The following is a 23,269-nucleotide window of genomic DNA, read 5'->3' as shown; positions in this document are numbered from 1 at the left end:
AAAGGGCTACGGATCAAGTAGTGCTCTTTATGTTGTTATAACTTTAAAAAGTATGTAATTTTCGTTCTTGTTTTAATAAGCAGGGCATGAAGACATATTGAACCCACACATTTTTAAAAGTATTATTTTTTTTATTTAGTTTTTAAGAAAAATAATAAAACGGACATTGAGGCCTGCTATGAAGAAGTTAGCATTTTCTTTAGGCTAGGCGTGGGCTCAGACAATCCTAAATAGCACGACACATTGTTTATGGAATTTTCAAAAACTGCACCATTCCAAATTCTATCTGTCTGACGTTTTCATCTAATACGAAAAGTATTTTTTCCCACATTTCTGAGATTATCTAGAATAGATCATAATACAAAACAATCTCGTGTGAACAACTCTCTTTATAGTTGTGAAGTAATCCTAAATTAATAGAAAATCGAAATCAAATTCCAAACCTATTATAGGCTTATAGCTAGACCTTTCATTTAAACTTTTGTGGGCAGATAGCGGACTCTAATTTACGTGTTTAATTTTATTTGAATGCTATAAATGACGACAATACTCTTGAAAGGCTATAGCTATAATATATATAAAAAAATGGTTTAACATAGGCCTATATATTTTGTAATAAAATATATTTCTATTTAAAGTATACAGCTAACGAATAGGAGTAAATATAAAATAGTTTATGAATCCGTCGTTTTATTAAGCTATATGTAGCCTATATTCCATACAGGTAAATTCATATAAATGTATTCCATCTGATTTTAATTTTCTCTTATTTGTTTAAGGCAAGCTAAAGACTAAGAAATCACTCATTTTCAAACATAAAATAGAGATGCTTATGAAAACTAGATTAATTTAAATTTTAATTAGATAATAACGAAAAAAATCGTCGTTTGTTACATTAAATGGACAATTCATTACTAATTAATAATAATAATAATAATAATAATAATAATACGCTGGGTTATATAGCCTACATTTACGAGTAGCCGTCTATTAAACAAAACCGTAGCTTTCTAATTAAACGTATGTTTAGTTGTAGACTATCCCAATAAAAACGAATTAAAATGTAACCAAAGAGGGAGTGCGACGTAGGCTACACTCTATTTCAATTTAGTTAGTATAAAACATGTTAACTAAGCTGTTAAGAAATAAAAATAATTCTGAATGTATACCTCGTGTGCTGCTTTTAGGGCCTTTCTGGACAACATTCACTGGTGAGCTTTAAGAGCATTTCCTTCTCGAGGGGAGAACCCACAGACCATGCTCGGTCACTTTTGGGTTATACTGTTTTATTGCCCCAATAAATGTCGGAAATAAGTGTTTGTTCGTAGATACAGGAAGCAATTCTTTCCTCCACGCATGTTTAGTGCTGTAAAAAGCTTTCACGTTCCATTTGTCTATTCTTCTCTTAAAGTCACCTTACAAAACAACGCAAACCATTGAGAAAATGGGAATGGTGCTCTTTTATATTAGGGTAATTGGTTTATTTCAGTATTAGCCACAAACTGGTTAAAAGAACCGCTATTTCTGTAAATGGTTCGTTTTTATATAGCCTATTACACATTTAAATGTGTTTAATTAAATATTTCAAATCCGTTGTACAGATTGACTAAGAAATATGTCTAAAATCGAAATCTAAAATTCCTGTAGGCTAGCCTATAATATCTTCTTATTTGAGTAAAAATAGCCTATATTTCTGTGGTTGTTAATGAAGTAGCTAATGTCGTGCTTTTTTCTCTCTTAACGAATAAAGATGGCGGCGACCGAGTTCCTGCTGAAGCAAAGCAATAAACTCACAGCTGTTTATGAAAATTTACAACTTTGTGATAGAACTTTATGTGTGGTTCTGCCATTGGATTGGCTGACAGAGGTCACGTGAGCAGCTCTCTGTGAACATGAACTTTTTATGATTTCCCAAGTGGCTATAATGCAGCATTCTTTTGGTAAGGGCGCAGTCAGTAGCACCTCTGTCCTTTACATTTTTTACGTTTTGTTAAAGCAGAGGGGAAGAGAAGTTCTCCTGAGCTGGGCGAAGGTTGTGCGTTAACATGTATGGAAAGCTCGGTGTCACGCTAGGACGAAGCGTCTTCAGATTTTCACATCAGCTAAGAGTGCAAGGGTCAAAATTCACTGAGGACCTTAGTTCATTCTTCTCTAATTTTTCAAGTTTTAGCTCTGAATGTCTCACCAGTACATCCCATAATACGACGCGAGATCCTGGTTAATCGACGAACCTGCGTGATTGTTTTGGATCATCCCAGTGAAGCGGTGATGGACGGGAAAGGAAAAGGTAGGACTGGACCTATAGGCTTCTGTAGCTTCTCTACTTCTTCCAGCGATGTCTCGTTGCAAACCGCTGCAAACAGATTTACTTTCACAATAATATTTTCTTGAGCATGACGTTCGTATAACAATACAAACAGATTAAAGTTAGATTAGTCAAGTAGATAAGAACTGGCATCAACGTAGAATGAAGGTTTAACGGGTCGTATGATGGTATAAAACGATCGACAATGATGTGTAACGCAAAAATGCTAGGCCTAATTGTTTGTTGACAATGAAAATTCGGGAAAATATATGGTTGACTGGGAGTATTATTTACAGAGTTACAAGATGGCCGCTGCATTCAGATGATTATTTGAGATTTACATCAACTTTGAATGAACAAATCAGCATTAGCCTACTGAGTTTCTGATTAGCAAAGGCATGCCTCATCTCTGTAATCTGTATTACAGAACATGCATTCTGCATTTTAAGGGATTTTTTTTTTTATTGAAAATGTTGTTATTTCTGCCCATAGTAATTTGGTGTTTTTTAGATAATGTTTCTTGAAATTTGCTTTAGCCCGTGAATTTTCCGTTTATCAATGATGGGTTTATGTTTTTAACATTTTTGTGTATGTTTGTGCCTCTAAAGCATCAATTGTTTTTATTTAAAATTGCCTAATTTGGTCATTCCGAGTCTCAATAACCAAAATAATGATTAATGTGGAATTACAATAAAATGGGATGTTTTTCTGGTGGTGTATCCCTGAAGAAGCACACCTTTTCCCTATTCTTGCTCTGTGATGTCATCTAGTGACGAGATTTGGTAACTGTGGAGAAATTCTGAGTTTGGGCGTTCTCTGCATGCGATCTGACTAAACCCAAAGACCTCTAGCATCCCTAGATACTGCGTTCAGCCAGAGTGTGTCTACAATGAGCAAGTAATCGACAAATGCAAGTCTGTGAATGCTTAATGCTTTGGGTGTAATTTTTTATGGTAATTTTTTTTCTCTGCTCTTTTTGACCTGTATGATGTCCTTTTAAACAGTCCTTTCAACATAACTAATACACAATATAAAGCGGAAAGAAGGAACAGGCTGTTGTGTATTCATTTAGGAGAATAGTAGAGGAAAAACTAAAATCATACATATTTATTTGATCAGACATGTGTTATTATTATTATTATTATTATGACGACGAAAGAATCGCTGTGTTAAGTATATGAGGATGACCCAAAGGGTAAACTCACAACAATAACCATCGTGTAGACTACTTGCGTAGCTGCAGCCTATCGATATTCAATAGCAGATCAATTTTTATTAATTTACAAAACAGAATGGTGATTAATGGTTAGCTTTTTCTGAAAGGTTTCATTTTGTCTTAACTAAAGGCTTAACTTAATAGGCTACTTAAATATTTAAGTTTAATTTATTTGGTTTTATTAATTTGGTATGCCTATTTAATTGACACTAGACGTTACATTTTTCAAATAAAAGTCCATTTTATAATTGCATTAGGCTATATAACTTTGACGTTGTCTATTTCAAGAAAGGGGGCAACAAAAACAACATGGCCCGGGCTGAGTTTAAAATATTAGTGATGGCGTTGTTGTTGGCTTTGTATTAATATTGAATTAATGTTGAGTTTGTTTTTATCTTCTACATATTTACCATTCATGCATTAGTTTTTATTGAAATAGAAAAAAATACTTTTTTATGTCCATTGTGCCAATGTATTGCTGAAGCAGGTATTCATGGTATTTCACTAAATAGTCTGTCTCTGGAGAAAAATTGCACTGTATTTAAAGAGAGTGAAAGACATTTAGTAGGGTACGGTAAACTTATATATATATAGTTTTAATTGTTTAGAGTGGTTTTCAGGGCCTATTCATAATATGCAAGTTTTGAAGACTTTTTAAATTAGCGTATTGCAATAGTCCAAATGTAATTATTTAGTCAGAGAATGCACTTAAGGTCTCAACAACAACGGAATAGTATTATATTATTTAATATATAAAGAGGGTTAAGGTCAGTAAAAGTTCGTTTTGGAGAGAAAAACTCAGTCTGTTCGTCTCTAATATTCTCTTGTGCACATTAATTGAGCCAATTATGTCGTACAGATTTTACAAATTGTCAGCAATGGACATTTTTGAATGAAGACAAAGACAGAATGAAAATGACGTGCATTTGAAAATGAGGTTTGTATCATATTTTGATTGAGAAAAAAATTGCAAATGTGGAGGGAAATTAATTATTAACTTCATACTCCTATTAAAATTTTTTATTGATATTGTTGCATTATTTTCCTATTTTCCTTTCTTTCGGAAAACGATGAAAAACACTTGCGTCTGAGTGTTTTGATGTGCTCTGGAGATTCCATTCTGTGCAACAAGAGGGCCCCCACCTCACACGTTCTCCTGTAGTCAGAAGTGCTCAGGATTGGTCTGGCTCTGATCAGCTGGTCTGTTTCCCCGCGGTCTCAGATTGGCACCTCGCCACCCCCCTTCGGCTAAAACCAAATCTCAGATAAAGTAATGGCAAAAACCACTTGGACTATAAAACACAACAAATCATAACACTCGGACAATAACACTGGCCACCCCATGAGTTCCTATTTCGTCAACTCAACTTTTCCCGTGTCTCTACCCGGAGGACAGGAGTCTTTCTTGGGTCAGATACCGCTCTATTCCTCTGGATATACAGATCCTTTAAGACATTATCCAAGCGCTACGTTCGGAGCTACCAATGTCCAGGACAAGGTTTACACCTCCTCGTATTACCAGCAAGCTGGGGGCGTTTTTGGGAGAAGCGGATCCACCAGTGCTTGTGACTACACAACACCCAACATTTACCGACCCGCGGAGCGCTCGTGCGCTATCGGAGGTCTGGAAGACCCGCTGGTCCTAACCCAAGACCAGTGCAAGACGGACTGCACTGAACAGGGTGCAGAGAGATATTTTAACAATGAAGACAAACCGTGTACAACGGTTTACCCGTGGATGCAGAGGATGAACTCGTGTAATGGTAAGGCACGTTTGCAATTTCGCAGTTTTGTATGTCCTAGAAGTAGAGGCGCAATTTACATTATAGGCAACTTTAAGAAACCCGATGCGTAAACTCTTCCACGTTTTTATTAGATAGGCTATCAGACTAAAATAAACTCCACTCATTGACGTTTATCGATGATCTTTAATAGAATTTCTTAAAACATTTCACCCTTTTGATTTCATAATTTGATTAAATTTCAGATGTCAAATATGTTACTGTAGTAATAACATTTGTCTTAATAACGATAATAGGGACAATTGTAGCAATGTTCTTTTATTATTTACGTTGGCCTGTTTATATATAGGCTACTGGATGTTCATCTAGTGTGTCTTTTTCTCACTTTTTGACAGGAATGCCTGGCAGCACTGGCCGCAGGGGTCGTCAAACCTACACTCGGTTTCAGACTCTTGAACTGGAAAAGGAGTTCCACTTTAACAGATATTTGACCAGAAGACGAAGAATTGAAATATCGCACGCTCTGTGTTTGACGGAACGACAGATAAAGATATGGTTCCAGAACCGTAGAATGAAATGGAAAAAGGAGAACAAAGTGCTGAACCCCGTAAAGGTCAGCGAAGAAGAGGATGGCGAAAAGGCGGGATAAATGTTAAAAAGGAGCTTGTGACGAAGCACTAGAAACATTGTATATAACATGTAGCCTGTAGTTTTAATTAATAAGTACTGGTTTGTCCAACAAAAAAAAAAAACTACCTAATAAGTTTTATGTTGACATAAAAAAGCTTCAAGAGAAGACTTTCTTTTTCATTAAAACAGACCTCTGTAAAGATGGTAAAATATATATGGGAGGTGCTTTACTACTGTTATATATTTTGCGTTTTTTTTTTGGCCTATTTAAACTAAGAAAACAAATGTTTTCTCGCTGTTTGAACATTCTAATGTCTATAATTTGAAAGAAAACAAGTGCAAAGTTGAAAACTTTGGGATTAAAGGTCTTACACTTGGTGATGTATTTCAGTCCGTTGTGTGTTCAAAAGAGGAAAATGGGACATTTTGATGCTTAATTTATTGGGTCGTCACTTTTGTGTATGTGTATGTGAATGCACTAATAATTATACGTTATCATACTTTGTTAGCAATGTCATTTTGTCAATAAAATGATTGTTTAACAAAAAAATGTGGTTTATTTGTCTTTGTGTGCATGGGCATCTGATATAATGAGCCAGAGACATTTTTTATCAGCCTTATGCGTTGGTGTAAGGCACTCTTCAAGACATAACATATATTTTATCTGATAGACATCTGCTATAGCCTATAATATAAAAATTATATATTTTAATTTCCATCTCTTCACTGCTCTGTGGAGCTAGCTTTGCAGGTAAAACGGGCCAGTTTGATATAAGAATCTCGCCAATTGTAACCTATATTTTTTTATCCATGTTTTTTTTACCCCTTCTAAATCTACATTTGGGTTTGGCGATTAAAACGAGGTTGACTAACCTATGTTAAGTAAGATACATTCATATCACTGAATGACAGCATAAAGTCGCTGAAGCACTCAGGTCTGCTCTGCGAGTCTTAATCAATTTACGCACGACTTGACATATTCACACTTTGCTTTAATTTTTCGTAAATTTGTTTGTAAATACTACCTAGTTATATGCAGAAAAAGCACAGTGTTACAAATGTATGCAGTAAAAAGGCTTCACGAAATGTGCAGGTGTTTGGTCATTTTACAGTTCTCCCAGTAGGTGACGCCCTCCGCTAACGTGGGATGTTGCGCGCGATGGGGAGGCACCATTGAGTTGAACCTAACGATCATCATTTCGTCATCATTTGTAACCATAGAGCATGAATTACCTCTTGAAGTCATCAGAGAGAATTTACGACTGGTCAACAAAGGCACGTGATGCCCTAACGCTTTCCCATATTTGGCCGCATACATGGCAAAAACGAAGTACAGTGCATTGCTATAATTCATTATTACATCATAAATTGTGCGGCGCTGGATTTTAACGACCAAGATCTACAAGTCAAGACATTTTAAAACATCCAAATGAGCTCTTATTTTCTAAACTCGTTCTCAGGGCGCTATCCAAATGGCTCTGACTATCAGTTACTAAATTATGGTACTAACGGCGCTATGAACGCTTCTTACAGGGACTCCACCAGCATGCATTCCGGGTCTTTCGGTTACAACTACAATGGAATAGACCTTAGTGTAAATCGTCCCAACAATGGCCATTTCGGAGCAGTTGAAGATAATTCTCGCGCTTTCCAAAATCCGGGTCAGGAGACCCGGTACAGACAGTCGAGCTGCTCGCTCTCGTCTCCAGATCCCCTGTCTTGTGCCACCAGCGAATCTCTGGAATTGAAGGGTTCCTCTCCTCCATCTGATCAGAGCACACCAACCGGCAACAACAGACTCAACAGCAACAATCTCACCAGCAGCAACAGCACACATTTTGCGGACACAGACGAGACCAATGTCTCGTCCGAGACCGAGGATGGAGCACAGACCACCACCAACACACGTACGCAGAAGCAAGAATCTGTGGCGAGCTCGACAACAACACCTATCGACGGTCAAAGTCCACAGATATTCCCTTGGATGAGGAAGCTGCACATTAGTCATGGTATGCACATCTCTATTATGTCTTATTTATGCATGATAAAATGAAATTATTTTGATGATAACAGTTCATGAAGTAGGCTAAGTTTATGTTATGCGTGATTTAAATGCATGTTTTACCCTTCAGATTTTCATATTCGTTTAGTAGCCTACTAATGTTTGTCTTACAAAAATAGTAATGCTTAGACGGACCATTAGTTTCACCTAAGTACAGGTTAAATTGAGAATAACCACTCTCTGGGAGGTGACTGCATGTTGAATTATTGTGCAGCAGTAAAGCCATAAAATGAAATGGTAGCCTAAACTGCACGTAGCCTATAGTCTAGAATCAGCCAGCAGTCCAACATCCAAAATGTAACGGACATTTAAATCCATTTCCGTTTGATGGCTTGGTGATGTTTGCTTATTATCTCTTTGCCCTTGCTTATGCCAGATATGACTGGACCTGATGGAAAACGGGCTCGAACAGCTTACACTCGCTACCAGACGCTCGAGCTGGAGAAAGAGTTCCATTTCAATAGATATCTCACGCGCAGGAGGAGAATAGAGATAGCGCACGCTCTCTGCCTCTCAGAGAGGCAAATTAAAATCTGGTTCCAAAATCGCAGGATGAAATGGAAGAAGGACAATAAACTGAAAAGTATGAGTCTCGCTACAGCGGGGAGCGCATTTCAAAATTGATCAAATCACGTCACAATATTTGGAAAATTCGACTACTGTTACAGCGCTGCACCTTTCAGCTTCTTGATATCGCCGGACGACGTGTGATTCCCCCGTGCAACTCAGAATTGTCAGCTTTTGAATATTGTTATCACATATGCTAAACTAGTTACAATTGCCATAAAATGAGTGTGAATGTCAAGTGTGTCAATTTATACATTCGTGGAGGAAAGCATGTTCCATGTGAGCTATTCGTGCAACGTATTCTAGATCTGCTACAAGAATTATGTACAGTACAACTCGCACTACCTAACTATCCTATAAGTGATAGTGTAAAAAAAAGAGAAACTTTTGTTGTATCCTTGAACTTGTATTGAAACGTCATGTATTATTCACGCAACATGCTATATTCTTGTTATGTGCCGGGCTTTTTTGATTTCTCGTAGATGATACCTACGAGAAAAATAATATTTTCGCATTTACAATTGTTGTTCTTAGGCTGCAGCACAAGATTACTTTGGGCTCGTGAGATGTCCTATGAACAATGTCTTTATACAGTAGTGACCAATATGTTATTTGTAGTGCACAACGTGAGTTATGGACGTTCTGTGTTAAAAGTTGGAGAAAAATGTTTTGTCATTGACATGTTGATGGTATCTCTGCCAATTTTTGTATTTGTGTCTAAACTGAAAATGAGTTGATCCAAAAGAAAAATAAAGTTTTCTCTCAGTCATACCTGAAAGTCTCTGTTTGTGTGTAGGCCTGTTTGGTTAGTGATCCCAACGTTGTTCTCATTTTACCCACCAGTATTTTACACTTTAAATAAATATTTTGCTCTTAAATGAAAGCTATTGGTGTTAATGTTTTTTTTATGCATATGACTAATAAAAAAAAATAGTCTATTCAGTTGTTTGCTGTGCTCTGCGAGGAAATTTTGCATCTTGGAATGGGTTATAATATGGCAATATTCAAACTCAGCTCTTGTGTGTCACATCACAACAATAACTCAACCCCTCAACTCACCTCGCAGTGCTCAAAGCGGATGAACAGAACGATAGCTTTACAGGTTATTTTAACAATCAGCATTATTTGTATGAAACAACATACAAATCATCTACCCCGACTATTTTCTTCTGAAGTGCAGTCCATAACAACAACACGTAGCTCTTGGTAGCTCTAAAAAAGTCACGTGAGGTCCATAAACTTAGCTTTATGGTTTTAGGGGGGTTGACAATGTGCTACATAATTCACATTCTTGAATGTAACTGACTGTTTAACTGCTTCAGTGGGATTCTAAAGGTTGTGGGCAGCATGCATGCGGGGTCTTCTCAAACTGGACAGTCGTAATAGCCCATGCTGACTTGGCTGTCAACAATCATTTCCATACTATTCTGCTGGATGTGTTACGATAAGAAGTCTTCTCTGTAGTTCTCAAGTAAGTATCTTCCTTGGCTACAGATCGTCATTTAATTTACTGTTTTCAAAAGAAACAATTTCGTTCAAATTTGTGTAAGTGTCAGACAATGCAGACTTGTTAGATTTGCGTAGCCTATTATTCAATAATCAATTTTACTTGGTCAAAAACAGAAAACATGTTTTGCTGCATATGTTTGCAATGTAGGCCCGTTTGAATTTTGTATTTGCGAAGCAAATTTTTTTGATGTCCTTATACTTTCATGAATACCTGCTTAATTGGGTTTACATTAAAATTAAAATATTATTCACAGCACATGCACAATAATTAAGAATAGCATTTTCTCTGGCTAAATAATACAGACAGAGAGGTGTTGGTATTCCATGGTAAATTGTGTAGGATTATCAATCAAGCAATCTGAAAAATTATAGATCATTTTTGTTCTACCCACTTTGATGTGTTTGCCTATTAGACTAGTGTATGTCTGGACTTGTCTGGATAAGTGTAACACTTTGGAGATAAGAGAATTTGGTTTGTATTTTTGTAAAAAAAAGAAAAAGAAATAAGAAGAAGGTTGATTTAAAGATGTAACTACAGTTTGCTCGTGATAGAAACGGTTCCTCGATTCATAACTATTAAAGTCCCATTTTACCCCTATAATGTGTTTTGCATATTGATAGGGGTAATCTGGGCGCTGTTCTCATCAATTATTCATTGGGAAGGGATCACTCCGAGGTCAGGAGACGAGAGTGGCACACATGCCTTCCCATAGAAGCACAGGATGCATGCCAAACCGACTAGCTGGTGATCCTACGCAGGTCTTAAAAAATACAAAATTTTGCTGAACAGTCAGTACTGTCTAATTCTCCTAAAGACATTTTTGTACGACATTTTTGGAAGGGAGAGACTTTAAAAGAAAATTTGTAGGAACAAGTCAATTGATTAGTCGACGCAAAGCTAAAAAGAGATTATTTTAAAAATTCTGTTATGAATACCATTCTGGATGAATCATAAATAAAACACTGTCTGTGAACGTCTAATTTTGCTGCTAGTTAGATTAATGTAATGTCGCCTCATCACCAGCAGGGCCCGCCTCACACCGAGCCCCAGATCTGTTCTTTCTCATTCTGCGAGCTGGACATTCAGATGCCTCGGGGTTTTTTCATTAAACCAAAATTCCGTGTGAAAAAGACGCAAAATGTGTTATCTTTTTTAGAGTCGCATTTCAAAATGTTTATATTTGTTTTCGTTTCTTGAGATTGGTTTGTGATCCAAGTCTTAACAGTATTGTTAAAACAGCCTATTAAATAAACTACGGGGGAGGGTATATTCATAAAATAGCCATGAGAACTAGTGAGAACCCAACAGCATGGTATAAATACTAATAGTGGAAATCTTCAAATATCAACGCTATTATTAGAATATATAAAAAAGAAACCATACAGCGACTGTGCGTGGCATGATAAAGAATCTGAGTTCATGCTGAGGTCAGTTCTGTGATTGCTGGCACCATTCTCAGCTTTTGTTGCAATGGCAAAACAAAAATTAAAATTAAAAGCATTGACTGAAATCTCAGATATAAAATTATCCTATGATGTAGCCTATTTCAAATGCTATTTTTGTTCGAAAATAATGTAGGCTATAAATACAAATTTATAAATAACCATGCAAATAACCTTGCTGCTAATTTTGCCATTTAAAAAACATAGATTTTTAAATTATTTTTAATTAAACTGATTAAAAAAAGGGATTCTGGGTGAATATTTAATTAGTGGTCTGTTTCAGAGGTCTGTTTGTACTCGATAGTAGTGCGATCCCACGTTCAGGAAGCACTAATCGAAATGTGCAGCAGCAGGATGCCTAATGAAGTTGATAAACGATATTTCGCTTAAGGTTATCTCGAATTTTTCATTTTTAATCGATCGTTGTGCGCCCAAAAGCTTGTGTGATGTGTCCAGTGAAGCTGTTGGAAGGTTGGTTCTGCAGACACACACGAAATGAAAGCCCGAAAGAAAAAAGCCATATGCTCAATAAGTAAAATTTTACAAATGGATTTACAATGTAAAAGTATGTTTACTGGAGGCAAATAAAATGCAGAGACAACGTGAAACAAGACGGGGACCACCGTTTGTGCAAAACAGTGAGGCATGTTGATCTCTTTACATAATCTAAGGATTTCATCCTAAGCAATTGATAAGATTTGCAGGATAGCCTTTGCTTTTGTTTTTGACAGCTATTATTAATACAATGAAGATAGATCTTATTGGTAGGTCATAGTTTAATAATGCACAGTTTAATAATCTAGCTCTAAAGAAGTTGGATTCGAAGTATTGAAGTATAAAGTAAATAGCAAATAACTGAAGTGGAAATGATGAACAATGATGTCTGGTGATACTGGGTAAAAAGTATGAAAATTAACTGTCTATGCTCAAGTAGCTAACAGTTGTTGTTTTCCACGAATTCACATTTAAAAGTAACGTTTGTTTTCTTAACAAAGCTTAGAAATACCGATGATGTCTGTCATCTATATATACCCTGTAGATCCGAATTTGTGTGAATGGATAGTCACAAATTCGTGTCTTGGGGAGTATGTAGTTGACATAAACCCAACGCCATACTGGATTTGAGGACGCACTTTTGCAGTTGTTTGTCCACTATCTATCTATCTATCTATCTATCTATCTATCTATCTATCTATCTATCTATCTATCTATCTATCTATCTATCTATCTATCTATCTATCTATCTATCTATCTATCTATCTATCTATCTATCTATATATGTCTCATTATTGGAGGCATGCTTTGAAAAAAATAAATAAACATTTGAAGGTCTTGAAAATTAGACACCTGATGGCGCTACATCATGCCATACAGTGACAAATGCTGTCCATCGACAACATGCAAAATTTAGGCTACTCCAATTTACCATTAACGTAAAAGTTACATTCACCATTTTTGTTTTGTTTCTTTTTCGCAATCTAAAACCATCTAAATTGTATTTTTCCATGTTTTCAGAGGCAGGCAATAAAAATAGTGAATCCATAACGCACAGGCTCAGTAACATTTATGAAAAATGATATAACCAAACAATTCAAGAATAATAACAAATAATAATAATTTGAGAACGTGATGTTTCTGTCGTTTGTGTTTTGCAGTGCTATTTAATGTTTTATATGCTGATTTTACTTTCTTTTATTCTTCTAGCAACAAGTGAATCTCAATAAGACGTGTCCCTTTGCGTACTCATTTTCCATGTGTCATTCATCGAACGGACTGCCTGCAGACAATCAGAAGAAGGAACATGACAAGAAACAGGTAATTTTCACATCAGTAAATACTGTCAGATGTCAACTGAATTTAGGCTACCTTTATTTTTAGACTACATAATGCATAAACGAATCGGTCTGGATATACTTGCTTGAATTAAACATAATTATTTTTTCACTCTTTCGTTGATACAAAAAGTATAGTTAAATTACGATGAATTCTAAAGAGGTGGATGAAATAAGTGGAAAGATACTGGTTCCGCATCCCTTATTTGCCATATCACGTGATTCATTAAATAATTAATGAAGAGGCTGCAGAGCAGAAAAGCAACGCAGCCAATTCGTCAAGACTGGCTTTTCGCCGAGCAAACTTGTTTGAGTTTGGGAGAAATTTGGGGCTTTTCCTTCGCAAGAAACTATCCTCAGAGGGAGAATGTAGGAGCAACCGCACAAGCACCACACATTGTGAGTAAGCTTATCTTTAGAATTAAAGCTTGTGGATATTTATTGTTGCTAGTTGCTGGGAACGGTGTTGTCTTCTGATTCGAAGAAAACATGTAAAGGCCAAAATTAAGATGTGTATTATTTTTTCACTGCTCTATTGTGATTAAAACTTAATCAGTTATTATTGTATAAAACACTACATGATTCAGCATGTTATTACATCTAGGTTACAAATATACAGAACTCGTGCCCCTTTTTCACTTCGAAAAATGTTACAGAATAAACTGTTTTATCTGACATTTCTTTAGCCTCTATAGGCTACGTTTATTCTTATGTAGACACGGTATGTAAATAATACCCCCCCCCCCCCTCCGGCAGGTTTTTGTGTAGCCTATGCTCTTATATATTTTATAAAGCTGTTCAACAACAGACTACGCCTATATAAATAAGTTAGATGATTAATACAATAAAATGGCCGTTACATTAAATTATATTGTTGTAGGCAGTACAGCACTGCGTCAAGGACTTGTAATATGGTAAAATGATTAAGGTTGAATTGTTAAGGCCTAGATGTGTTCGTCTGGTGGTGACTATTCCCAGTTTAGGCCGTCTATGACGAACCCTGCTACAGTGACATGAGCAAAGAAATGGAACACTAGAGATCAACTTGAGAGATCAAAGGCTCCTGGACCTTTGGGGAATTGATCGCAGGACCGTCCCAAGACAGCGGCACTCTCTCATCTTCAACATCACTAATTACAATATCATGCACGAATAATTCGAAACAGATGTCCCCTTCCCCTTTACAAGCGTTTACTACAGTTTTATAGTAAAGACATATTAAAGCACCTAAAACATTTTATGGTTCTTGTGAATTTGGTTGCAACAGTAGCCTACCTTTCATGACTCATGATCTTTCTGCAGAGAAGATATTTCAGTTTTCATAACTATATAGCATACTCTCTCTCTTTATCGTGTGTAGTATATAAGTCTATGAGCTTATGTTGTAATATAGAAATCATATAGCCTACCAACATCTGTATGATAGGGCTATGCTTCAACTTCCAATTTACACAAAACATTATCAAGCTATTTAATTGAAAAGAGCACACATGCTTCATTCTTGGTTTGTGGTAAACGCTCTTGATCGTTTGTAACAAGTCAATACCGCTTCAGAGCAACATCCTGATCTTGCTTAATTTTTGATTGTTTCGCAGTTCAATTTATATCGATTGCTAACTCCAAGAGACATCCTTCTTTGCCTCCATCAGCTTTTACATTCAAGACCCCAGAAGAGGACGTTTTCCTTTCAGCAGTCTGATATTGTTGGTTTAAAAAGAATATGTATTGGCTAATATAGCTTTTTTTTTTCGTTATGACGTGTATTTTTTTTTATTTTTTTTTTAAGTGTGTCTGATTAGTATTGGGTCACATTATCTTTTAAATGTACCGAGATCTTCTGCAGTTTTCACTCGACCTTTTGGCTTGTATCACTTATAGGTAAGCTTATTTTGCGCTTTTATCGTAATATCATGGAGAGTTAAATATTTAGATTTATATTCTACATATAAAAAAAGTAATAACTCATACTGAACGACACATTAGGACTTTGGAGTAGAGCTAAAATATACAACGATCTGTGGCTGTTATTAGCATTTTATTATTATTGTTTATTCATCATTATTTTTTAAAGATTGTTGATTAGAATGAATTAGCCTGTGCACTTACATAAATTATATTTATTAGTAAATGTCCCTCTGATTTGTGACTTGATTCCAGCTCTCCACGGAATCAAGCTGCTGAAGAATAAGCTCACAGTTTGTGAATGGCAGAGGATCTGTCTGGGTGATTAATCGCCCTAGTACTTTGGCAAAGGTTCAAGACGAGTTCACTGGGCTTTGTGCGTCTTTCTGTACCACTGCACACTCCCCTTCCCATTGTTTTTTCCAGCTAGTCTCTTTCTTATTTAATTTCGTTTTTATCATCCCAGTTACGATAAAAAAAAATGCAGTGAAATGCAGTTTGTAATTTCAAATACCCACCATTATTATTTTAAATGCTTTAGCTATTATTTTCCATAACAATTCACGTAAATATCAGTTTATATTGTTTAAACAATTTTATTGTGTATCTGGCTGTAGCCTACATTCGGGGAAAAAATTCAAGGGCATTATTATTTTGCCCTGATTCGTGATTAACTTTTTTTTTTTTATCCAAACGTAGTTTTTTTCTGGACGAAAGAAGTCTTCCTTTTCTTGATAGAAAAAAAGAAGAAGAAAAAAGAAAGTGTGTAAATAAATCGAGGATAAGAAGTATACATGGCTCTTTCAATTTTGATACAATAAATGTTTAGAACTACTTCTATTTGTTTTACCTTGGTGGAACCTACTTAAAATAAAAATTAAAAGGAAAATGTGTTCTCAATATTTAAATGACATTGTATTTTTTTTAATGAATAGTTTTATATTTTAATGCAATTTGTTTGTCTATGTATCTATGTTTTGTCAAATTAACATGGCCGAATATCAGCTAAAATTGTTTAAAATATATTTTTATATTGCATTAGCTTCTTTTGCGTTTGTGATTTGTTCACACTGCATAACACTGGCTAGCCTATTTATAAATAATATTATGCAGCTTATATCATGAAGAAGAAAACCTCTCTTGACAGTAGCACAGCAAGATATTCTGGATTCTTGGCAGTGTGTACTCAAAAGAGACACTATTCATATCTTTTTTCGTTTTAGTAGCGATGATGGATTCATGTTCTCTGACTCGCACCGTGTTGCTCTGACCCTGCAGGTCATCTTCCAGCGGGCCTCCGGAACCACACTGTCACATGACACGAGAGGCCAGAGTTTTGCTAAACCCCCAGAAAGACCGACATAACTGATGAAAGCCGTCCAGAAAATGCACATAACGAACAACAAGAAGAATGTATCTCACAACGTCGCGGAATTATTTGTAACAAAGTCGTTATGCATTTAAACATAATGACAAAATTCGTCATCCCAAACGTATTGGGTCAGCGACCGTAAAAGACCTACTTGTACAGTGAAATGGATTAGCCTACAGAACGGGAAAAAAGGGGACGAGAAACATCCCACCATCCTCCATCAAGACAGTACAGTGGTTCTTCCTGCAAACTACAGGAGATAACTGAAAGAATCAACAAGTTTACTGTTACTGTATTACCAACCCATTTTCTTGGATGACAAAATTAAAGCAAACGCCACGAAGAGGAGCGCGGCTTCATGGTGAGTAACAGTTTAGAAATCCAAATTAAATTATATAGGCTACCACCAACTTAAATAACGAAACAAAATATAATTCTGGCATAAGAAATGTTAGCTAAAATCAATGTGTAAAATATGTAATCGAATAATAGAATAGGCTTATTCATTCAAGCAGGCTATTGTTGATGCCAATTTTATGCTAATGTAGAAACTTCATATGCTCTTCAACAGCGCAGGAGCGACAAGAAATCCCAGCTGGGATTCACTGCCTCAGAAAGAGCACGTACTGCTTTATACAAGTCACCAGCTAGAGCTTGAGAAGTTCCACTTCAGCAGAGTTGTGCAGGCGGAGACCTGTGGAAATTGCCAGTTTAATCAAACTTGACTATACTGAGAAGAAAATACAAATCTGGTTTCAGAACCGAAGGATGAGACAAAATAGACTGTTGGTTGAAAAGAATTTCTCTCTTAGCTGGACCATCTCTGATCAACAACTCACCACCCTCACCACCACCGTCCTGAGTGTAGCTTCAATAGATGTATTTATCTATGGTGCCTCAGGTGAAACGCATGACAAGAGAAGCAGGCTATATCTGGGTATGCCAATCAAGTTGGCTATACATTAATGGCATTCTCTGTCTCTTTACATAAAACTATTCTGTTCCCAGAGCGTAGCCAATAATAAAGTAGGCTACCCCTTTTTAAATAATTAAATGCCACTTTTATGTTATATTTCCAAAACGAATGTTTAAAGGTAAATTAGCATTATAGTAATTTTCTTGATTGATTTAATAACGTTACTTTTAATAAATCAGTCAAATTATTGTGTGAACATATATATTCCCATGAATTGGACATTTTGCGTGTTGTAGCGCATTTATTTAGCTATTGCTTCTCGCGATGTTAATTTGAAATGATCGAATCAGTTTATCTCTGACAACTTAGAGTTCTTATTAATCATTTTCTGTAGGTTATCGAATGGAGTAGCCTGTGTCACCTGTATTAAAAAAATATATGGTTTTAGATTTATCTAAAAAGTCGAATTAGTCTAGGGATCAAAACACGTTTTCTAAACTCCCTCTGTGTAGGAGCAAAATATTTTAGCGTCCAACAAACTTAGCCTATTTTAATGGAATATTATATCTAAGCACTATCTTAAAAAGCAGGGTGGCCCACTATATCTCGAAAGAGAGATAAGCTTAGGCTAACAACACCAGTCTCAATAGGCCATTGATGTATGGGGGTTCTTTAATTCCAGTTAAATTAGGAACTTAGATTTGGTAAAATGGCACAAGAAACTCTCTAGAGAAAAAAATACGTAAAAAACCGACCAGTCTATTTTAAGTAAATGGTGAAAGTTATTGTGTATGATGAATTTTTAGGGCCTGTTTATTTATAGCTTACAACTCCAGTTGTCCTTTGCTATTGAACTGCAGTGCTTGCTTTAATTCACATTAGACCTACATTGCGAGTTTATCAGACTGATGGCTGGATTCGATTGATGTGTTTGTCATGTAAATACGAATCGTTTGATGGACACCTGCAACGCCCAGAGTGCTACCGCAGGTCGCCCACTATTGGTGCAAAATTAGTCACATGATCTGTCACTAAACTGATATGAGCTCGGATAGAACTTTGTGTGGTTTGACATAGTGCTTAGAGGTTGTAGGGGCACTGGGACCACACATCAGCCTATATTGACCCTGCTTAATCAATTTTGCCTGGTCAGTCAACAATGAATTCCTACTTAGATTATACGATTTATAACCGTGGTGCTAACACTTATAGTTCGAAGGTTGGGTGTTTTCCTATGGAACAGGAATACTTGCCAAGTCCTTGTACAAGTAGTACAAATAGTTACATTCCCGAGGGACGGCCAGTCGGAGGGAACACTTTTACACCGGCAACGCACGAAACTCACGGTACAGCTTATGCACAACTTCATTCGCAGCAATACCACATCAACGTGGATATGGGGAAAACTGGACAAACCAATTTTGGCAAGCAAACCCGACCTCCTCACTCGGACTATGGACATCAACACGTTCTCACTCAAGCAGATGACCACATGCGTCTTCAGTCCCCTGCTTTTTCTGTCGTGAACATGGGAGCCAACATTGGAACATACAGTGACTCTAACTGCAGGCCTGGCTCGGTCTCTGCAAGCCACTATCAGTCCTATCCCTATGGAGAACATGAACCACCACACGGCTATGGTTCGTTCAGCAAGTACCACATCTCCCCTGACAGTGACAGCGACTCCAAGACGAACATCAAACAAGCGCCAACGTTTGACTGGATGAAAGTCAAGAGAAATCCCCCTAAAACAGGTGAGTTGAGGCTAATTACAGTGTCTACTGTAAGCTTAATGTACGTAGTGTGTGGTTTCTAATTTGTCGTTTTTGGTTCGTCTCTTTCAGTTAAAGTCGACGAATATGCGATCCACGGCCAGCAGAATATAATACGCACTAATTTCACCACCAAGCAGCTCACCGAACTTGAGAAGGAGTTCCACTTCAGCAAGTACCTGACCAGAGCACGCAGGGTAGAAGTGGCCGCCACCCTCGAACTGAACGAAACGCAGGTTAAAATTTGGTTTCAGAATCGCAGAATGAAACAGAAGAAGCGCGAGAAGGAAGGAACGGCGCCGGTAATTAAGCGTGCGACTCTTTGCTCTTCTGGTCAAAGCGCAGAGAACTCAAACAGCTCATCCCCGAGTGCTTCGCCTGCCTCAGACTCTTCCACTGCTGTTTGATGGTTACCTGCCTTTGTGGCACACGAACTGATGTTTTATCATTGTGCTGTGGAGAACTATTTAACTTATTCTGCTTTCTTAGATAAAGCATTAAATATGTGCTAGTGTATGCATGCGTGTTTTATATATAGCGCAAAATAAAGAATTTTGCTGCATTAGAGCTACTGAATTCGTGGTGCAAAATGCATTAACAGGGTATATGTCCAAAGCAAGAGGTTGGAAGTTTTTGTTTTTTTTGGTGTCTTTTTCTTTTTGTCATCAGGTTGATATCTTTTTTTTGCACTATACTGATTCATTCCTCTTTTGAAAGAGTAAAAAAAAAATTGTAAAGACTGACATGTTTATGTATTTAGAAAATCTGTCCTCTGAAGTTATGATAAATAAATACATTTTATTTTTTCTGAAACATGTTTGTGGGTTTAATCCGATTTGAATCAATTTATTGATTTTCTTTTAATTAAAAGGCTCTTCATGATGTTGGCATGATTGTGTCCTTTGTCAGAAGATGTTGCAATACAATGAAGCTCATTTAAATCAGTGTTGCTCTAGTCTGTATAGTTTGACAAGAGGAATGTTGCATTACACACCGGGTGGCTTCCTATGACCTTTTCACCTTTTTTGTGCCTACAGGCTCTCTAAACATGTAAACACTCCTTGGTGCTCAGTATAACACTCATTGACTAGATTCGATGTTTCAGTTCTACTTGGCGTAGATACTGCAGGTACACAATGTATTTGACTTTTAGCGGAGTTAAGACCTTTTCCAACTCCAAGTTACAAGAACCCTTTTAGCATCTAATTTGTGTTTTCTTAGACAAGGCCATCAATAAGAGAATGCATTTGTAGATTATATAAATGTATTTGGAAATAAAACAAATGGCCTCTTTATGCATAAACAGTGTACTGCAAATCTGTCTTTATTACATTTTAATGTTTTTGGGGGAAATCAGATTGAGAATGGAAGTGAAGAGGAGGTGAGCAATTACGGAGAGAGAGAAACAAATGTTAGGCCATAGATACCATCTCGATTTTGCTTCCTTTCTTCTAGAAAGTTTGCAAGGACTTGACAACCCGGTTTCATTTCCCTGATCATCTGATGGACTGCTCCAATATTTACCCAGGGTGTAGGGTTTGCACAGTGTTTGCCCCAGCAGCCATGCACTGTCAGCACCCTCTCCACTGACCAGGTTCACTCAGAGTTCAGGCCTAAATTAATTCACAAAAGCCATGGGCCTGTCCAGCAGGGGATGAGAAGGGTGTCTTCCCAAAGGTCAAGCAGAGTGTTATCTCTCTCCAAAATCAATTATCTGCAATAAACTGAAAATCAAACTGAAACTCCAGCCTAATATAAATAGACAATAAAATTCATTTTAAGTCAATTAATAAAATCCTGCTATAAGGTGACTGCTATTGAGATTTAGAGAATTTTCACTAAGCAATTTCACATAAATAGAAAGGTGAAATCATGACAAAAAAGCGGCATAAGTTTAATTAGTACTTGAATAATAAGCTACATTGTGGTATGCCCAGTTTTAGTTAAATCCACCCCAAAACAGTCCAAACATATTTAGTTCCATTTATGAAAGTTCATAAATAACGGCACAAGCCTCAATGTTGAAATAACCATGCAAATGAAAATTTGTTTGGAAAATCCATACAAATAAATTAGTTGGTCAGCCAGAAGGGGAAAAGGCTACAATTGTAACATCTTTACTTTCATTTATTAAGTATGTTTGTTGCTTGCCCTTTTGGGTTGTGTGGCTCTGGGCTCCTGCTGGGTCTCCCATCTGTGGGCATCAGTAAAGCTACAGTGCTGCAGAGACAGATGTTCAGTCAGCCTGGAGGAGGAGGAGGCTGTTTTTCACCAGGTTGTCAGTTTGCAGAAAAGGCTCACACTGCAGAATATAGGGCAAGAGGAGCAGTCCACAGTTACCAGAGAATTAGGAGACGATAAAAATAGCATCCTTAAACAATATTTAGGAAAGAAATAGGCTATGTGCGGAAAGACAGGGAGAGAGAAAATAAATGTGCGTCTGTGAAAGAGGCAGTCAGCAATAGTCATCAGAGAGTCAGTAATTTTGTGAAATAGTGGAGTGGCTGTTTTTAAGATTACATCAGGTAAGATTGGCACATATTTCAAAAAAGAAGCACTGTATTCTGACAAATGATGCCGCAGTATTGCATATGACTTTGCTGGCAAAATATACTTGATAGATTTGATCATTTTGTGGAAAAATATATAGAGATTTAAATTTGCCCGCAAGGACAATGTATTCTTATATATACTACTATTCAAAAGTTTGGGATCAGTAAGATTTTTTTTTCTTTCTGAAAGACATTCATATATTAATTCAGCAAGGATGCAATAAATTGCTGAAGACATTTATAATATTAAAAATGATGTCTATTTGTACATTTTCCATTCATTAAAGAATCCTGAGAAAAATCAAACTGTTTTGAACACTGATAATAATAAAGATGTTTTTTGAGCACAAAATCAGCATATTACAATGATTTCTGAACGATAGTTTGCCGTCACAGAAATAAATTATATTTTACAAAAAAAAAAAAATTGCCTCCTGTATTTAATAAAATGCATTTCATGTTTAAAATTCAGTATATCATATTGACAGGTACACCGCCTTTGCTGTCAGGTCACTTTTAAGGTGACGTTTAGGGCAGATCTGAGGCTTGCAGTGTATATACTCTCCCTGCTGGGTGTGCTTGTCAGAAGGTCTTTTACAAATCAAATGCCTGGCTTGACTTCCTGAGTCTTGTTCAAGTCCCTCTGAAGCATGTCACTCTGCTGGGGTGCGTGACCTCAAAGAGATAAAAAGAATACTGTATACACTATTCATGGGCTTGAAACAGGGGTCAGGGGGTCATTTATGTCTTCTTGTCTTTCACAGACATACAGTCAACAGCTAAGACAGTGGCCACATGCAGATAGCCTCCTCCTCTCTGTGAAAACAGGAAGAACAGGAAGCCTTCCTCTTGCGCTCTCCACACAGACCCATATGACCATCCCCCTCTCGCTCAAACGTATCCATGTCCCAGTGAGGCGATTTAATCAGTCCACCGCCTTATTAGCTGAGTAACCGAGAGGGCCAAGCTTCAAAGACCCTACAGCACACGGGCTGGGATGTTGCCAGTGAGCAACCAACAGATATTGACTTTGGCAGAGTAAAAACAAACATGTGCAAGATTTTTTATAGTATAACACTGATTAGATTATGAGAGAGAGAAGTGAAATTATTGCACCTGCTCAGAAAAGGCGATTTGGAAAATTGCCAGTTGCTCTCAAAACCAACACAGTGTTTTTGTCATAATTGAATTGACAAATTTCCTGCATGTGGTTTTGTTTGTAGGGATCTTAAAGCTTGGCAAAGTGTAACCGGTGCTCTGTCACTCATATGATTTAGAGAGGCGAGTAGTGCGCGCCAGAGGGAGACAAATGAAAGCTGACAGTTCATTTTATCAGTGACAGATCGTTGATCTCATGGACTGCCTCCCTGCTCTCTTTTAGAAGGTGGTAAAGTTTAAATATTAGTGGATACTGATACAACCAACCACCCCCTTCTGAATCCCAAAGGC

At 36.8% G+C, this 23,269-nt stretch overlaps 3 protein-coding genes across 4 annotated transcripts; all 3 read left to right on the top strand.

Annotated features, from left to right (window-relative positions):
* Window positions 1-1,915: 1,915 nt before the first annotated feature.
* LOC127969520 (homeobox protein Hox-B1b-like) lies at window positions 1,916-19,835 on the top strand. 2 transcript variants are annotated; one of them, XM_052571541.1, is made up of 5 exons: window positions 1,916-2,287; window positions 13,179-13,289; window positions 16,487-16,941; window positions 17,152-19,250; window positions 19,341-19,835. In XM_052571541.1, the coding sequence occupies exons 4-5, from the start codon at window positions 18,656-18,658 to the stop codon at window positions 19,673-19,675; spliced, it is 930 nt and encodes a 309-aa protein (XP_052427501.1). In that variant the 5' UTR covers window positions 1,916-2,287; window positions 13,179-13,289; window positions 16,487-16,941; window positions 17,152-18,655; the 3' UTR covers window positions 19,676-19,835. The 2 variants fall into 2 exon arrangements, with proteins under 2 accessions (XP_052427501.1, XP_052427502.1); XM_052571542.1 differs by lacking the exon at window positions 1,916-2,287 and adding an exon at window positions 9,857-9,993.
* On the top strand, window positions 3,343-6,430 carry LOC127969522 (homeobox protein Hox-B6b). Its single transcript, XM_052571544.1, has 2 exons — window positions 3,343-5,284; window positions 5,659-6,430. Exons 1-2 carry the CDS (start codon window positions 4,864-4,866, stop codon window positions 5,910-5,912), a joined length of 675 nt encoding a protein of 224 aa, XP_052427504.1. The 5' UTR covers window positions 3,343-4,863; the 3' UTR covers window positions 5,913-6,430.
* Window positions 6,806-9,293, top strand: LOC127969521 (homeobox protein Hox-B5b). Its single transcript, XM_052571543.1, has 2 exons — window positions 6,806-7,902; window positions 8,332-9,293. The coding sequence occupies exons 1-2, from the start codon at window positions 7,323-7,325 to the stop codon at window positions 8,577-8,579; spliced, it is 828 nt and encodes a 275-aa protein (XP_052427503.1). The 5' UTR covers window positions 6,806-7,322; the 3' UTR covers window positions 8,580-9,293.
* Window positions 19,836-23,269: the final 3,434 nt, after the last annotated feature.

This window comes from Carassius gibelio, chromosome B12 (assembly GCF_023724105.1).
Source record: "Carassius gibelio isolate Cgi1373 ecotype wild population from Czech Republic chromosome B12, carGib1.2-hapl.c, whole genome shotgun sequence".
NCBI classification, from domain to species: domain Eukaryota; kingdom Metazoa; phylum Chordata; class Actinopteri; order Cypriniformes; family Cyprinidae; genus Carassius; species Carassius gibelio.
Note: the sequence above shows the minus strand (reverse complement) of the source record. Positions and strands in the feature narration are given on the sequence as shown.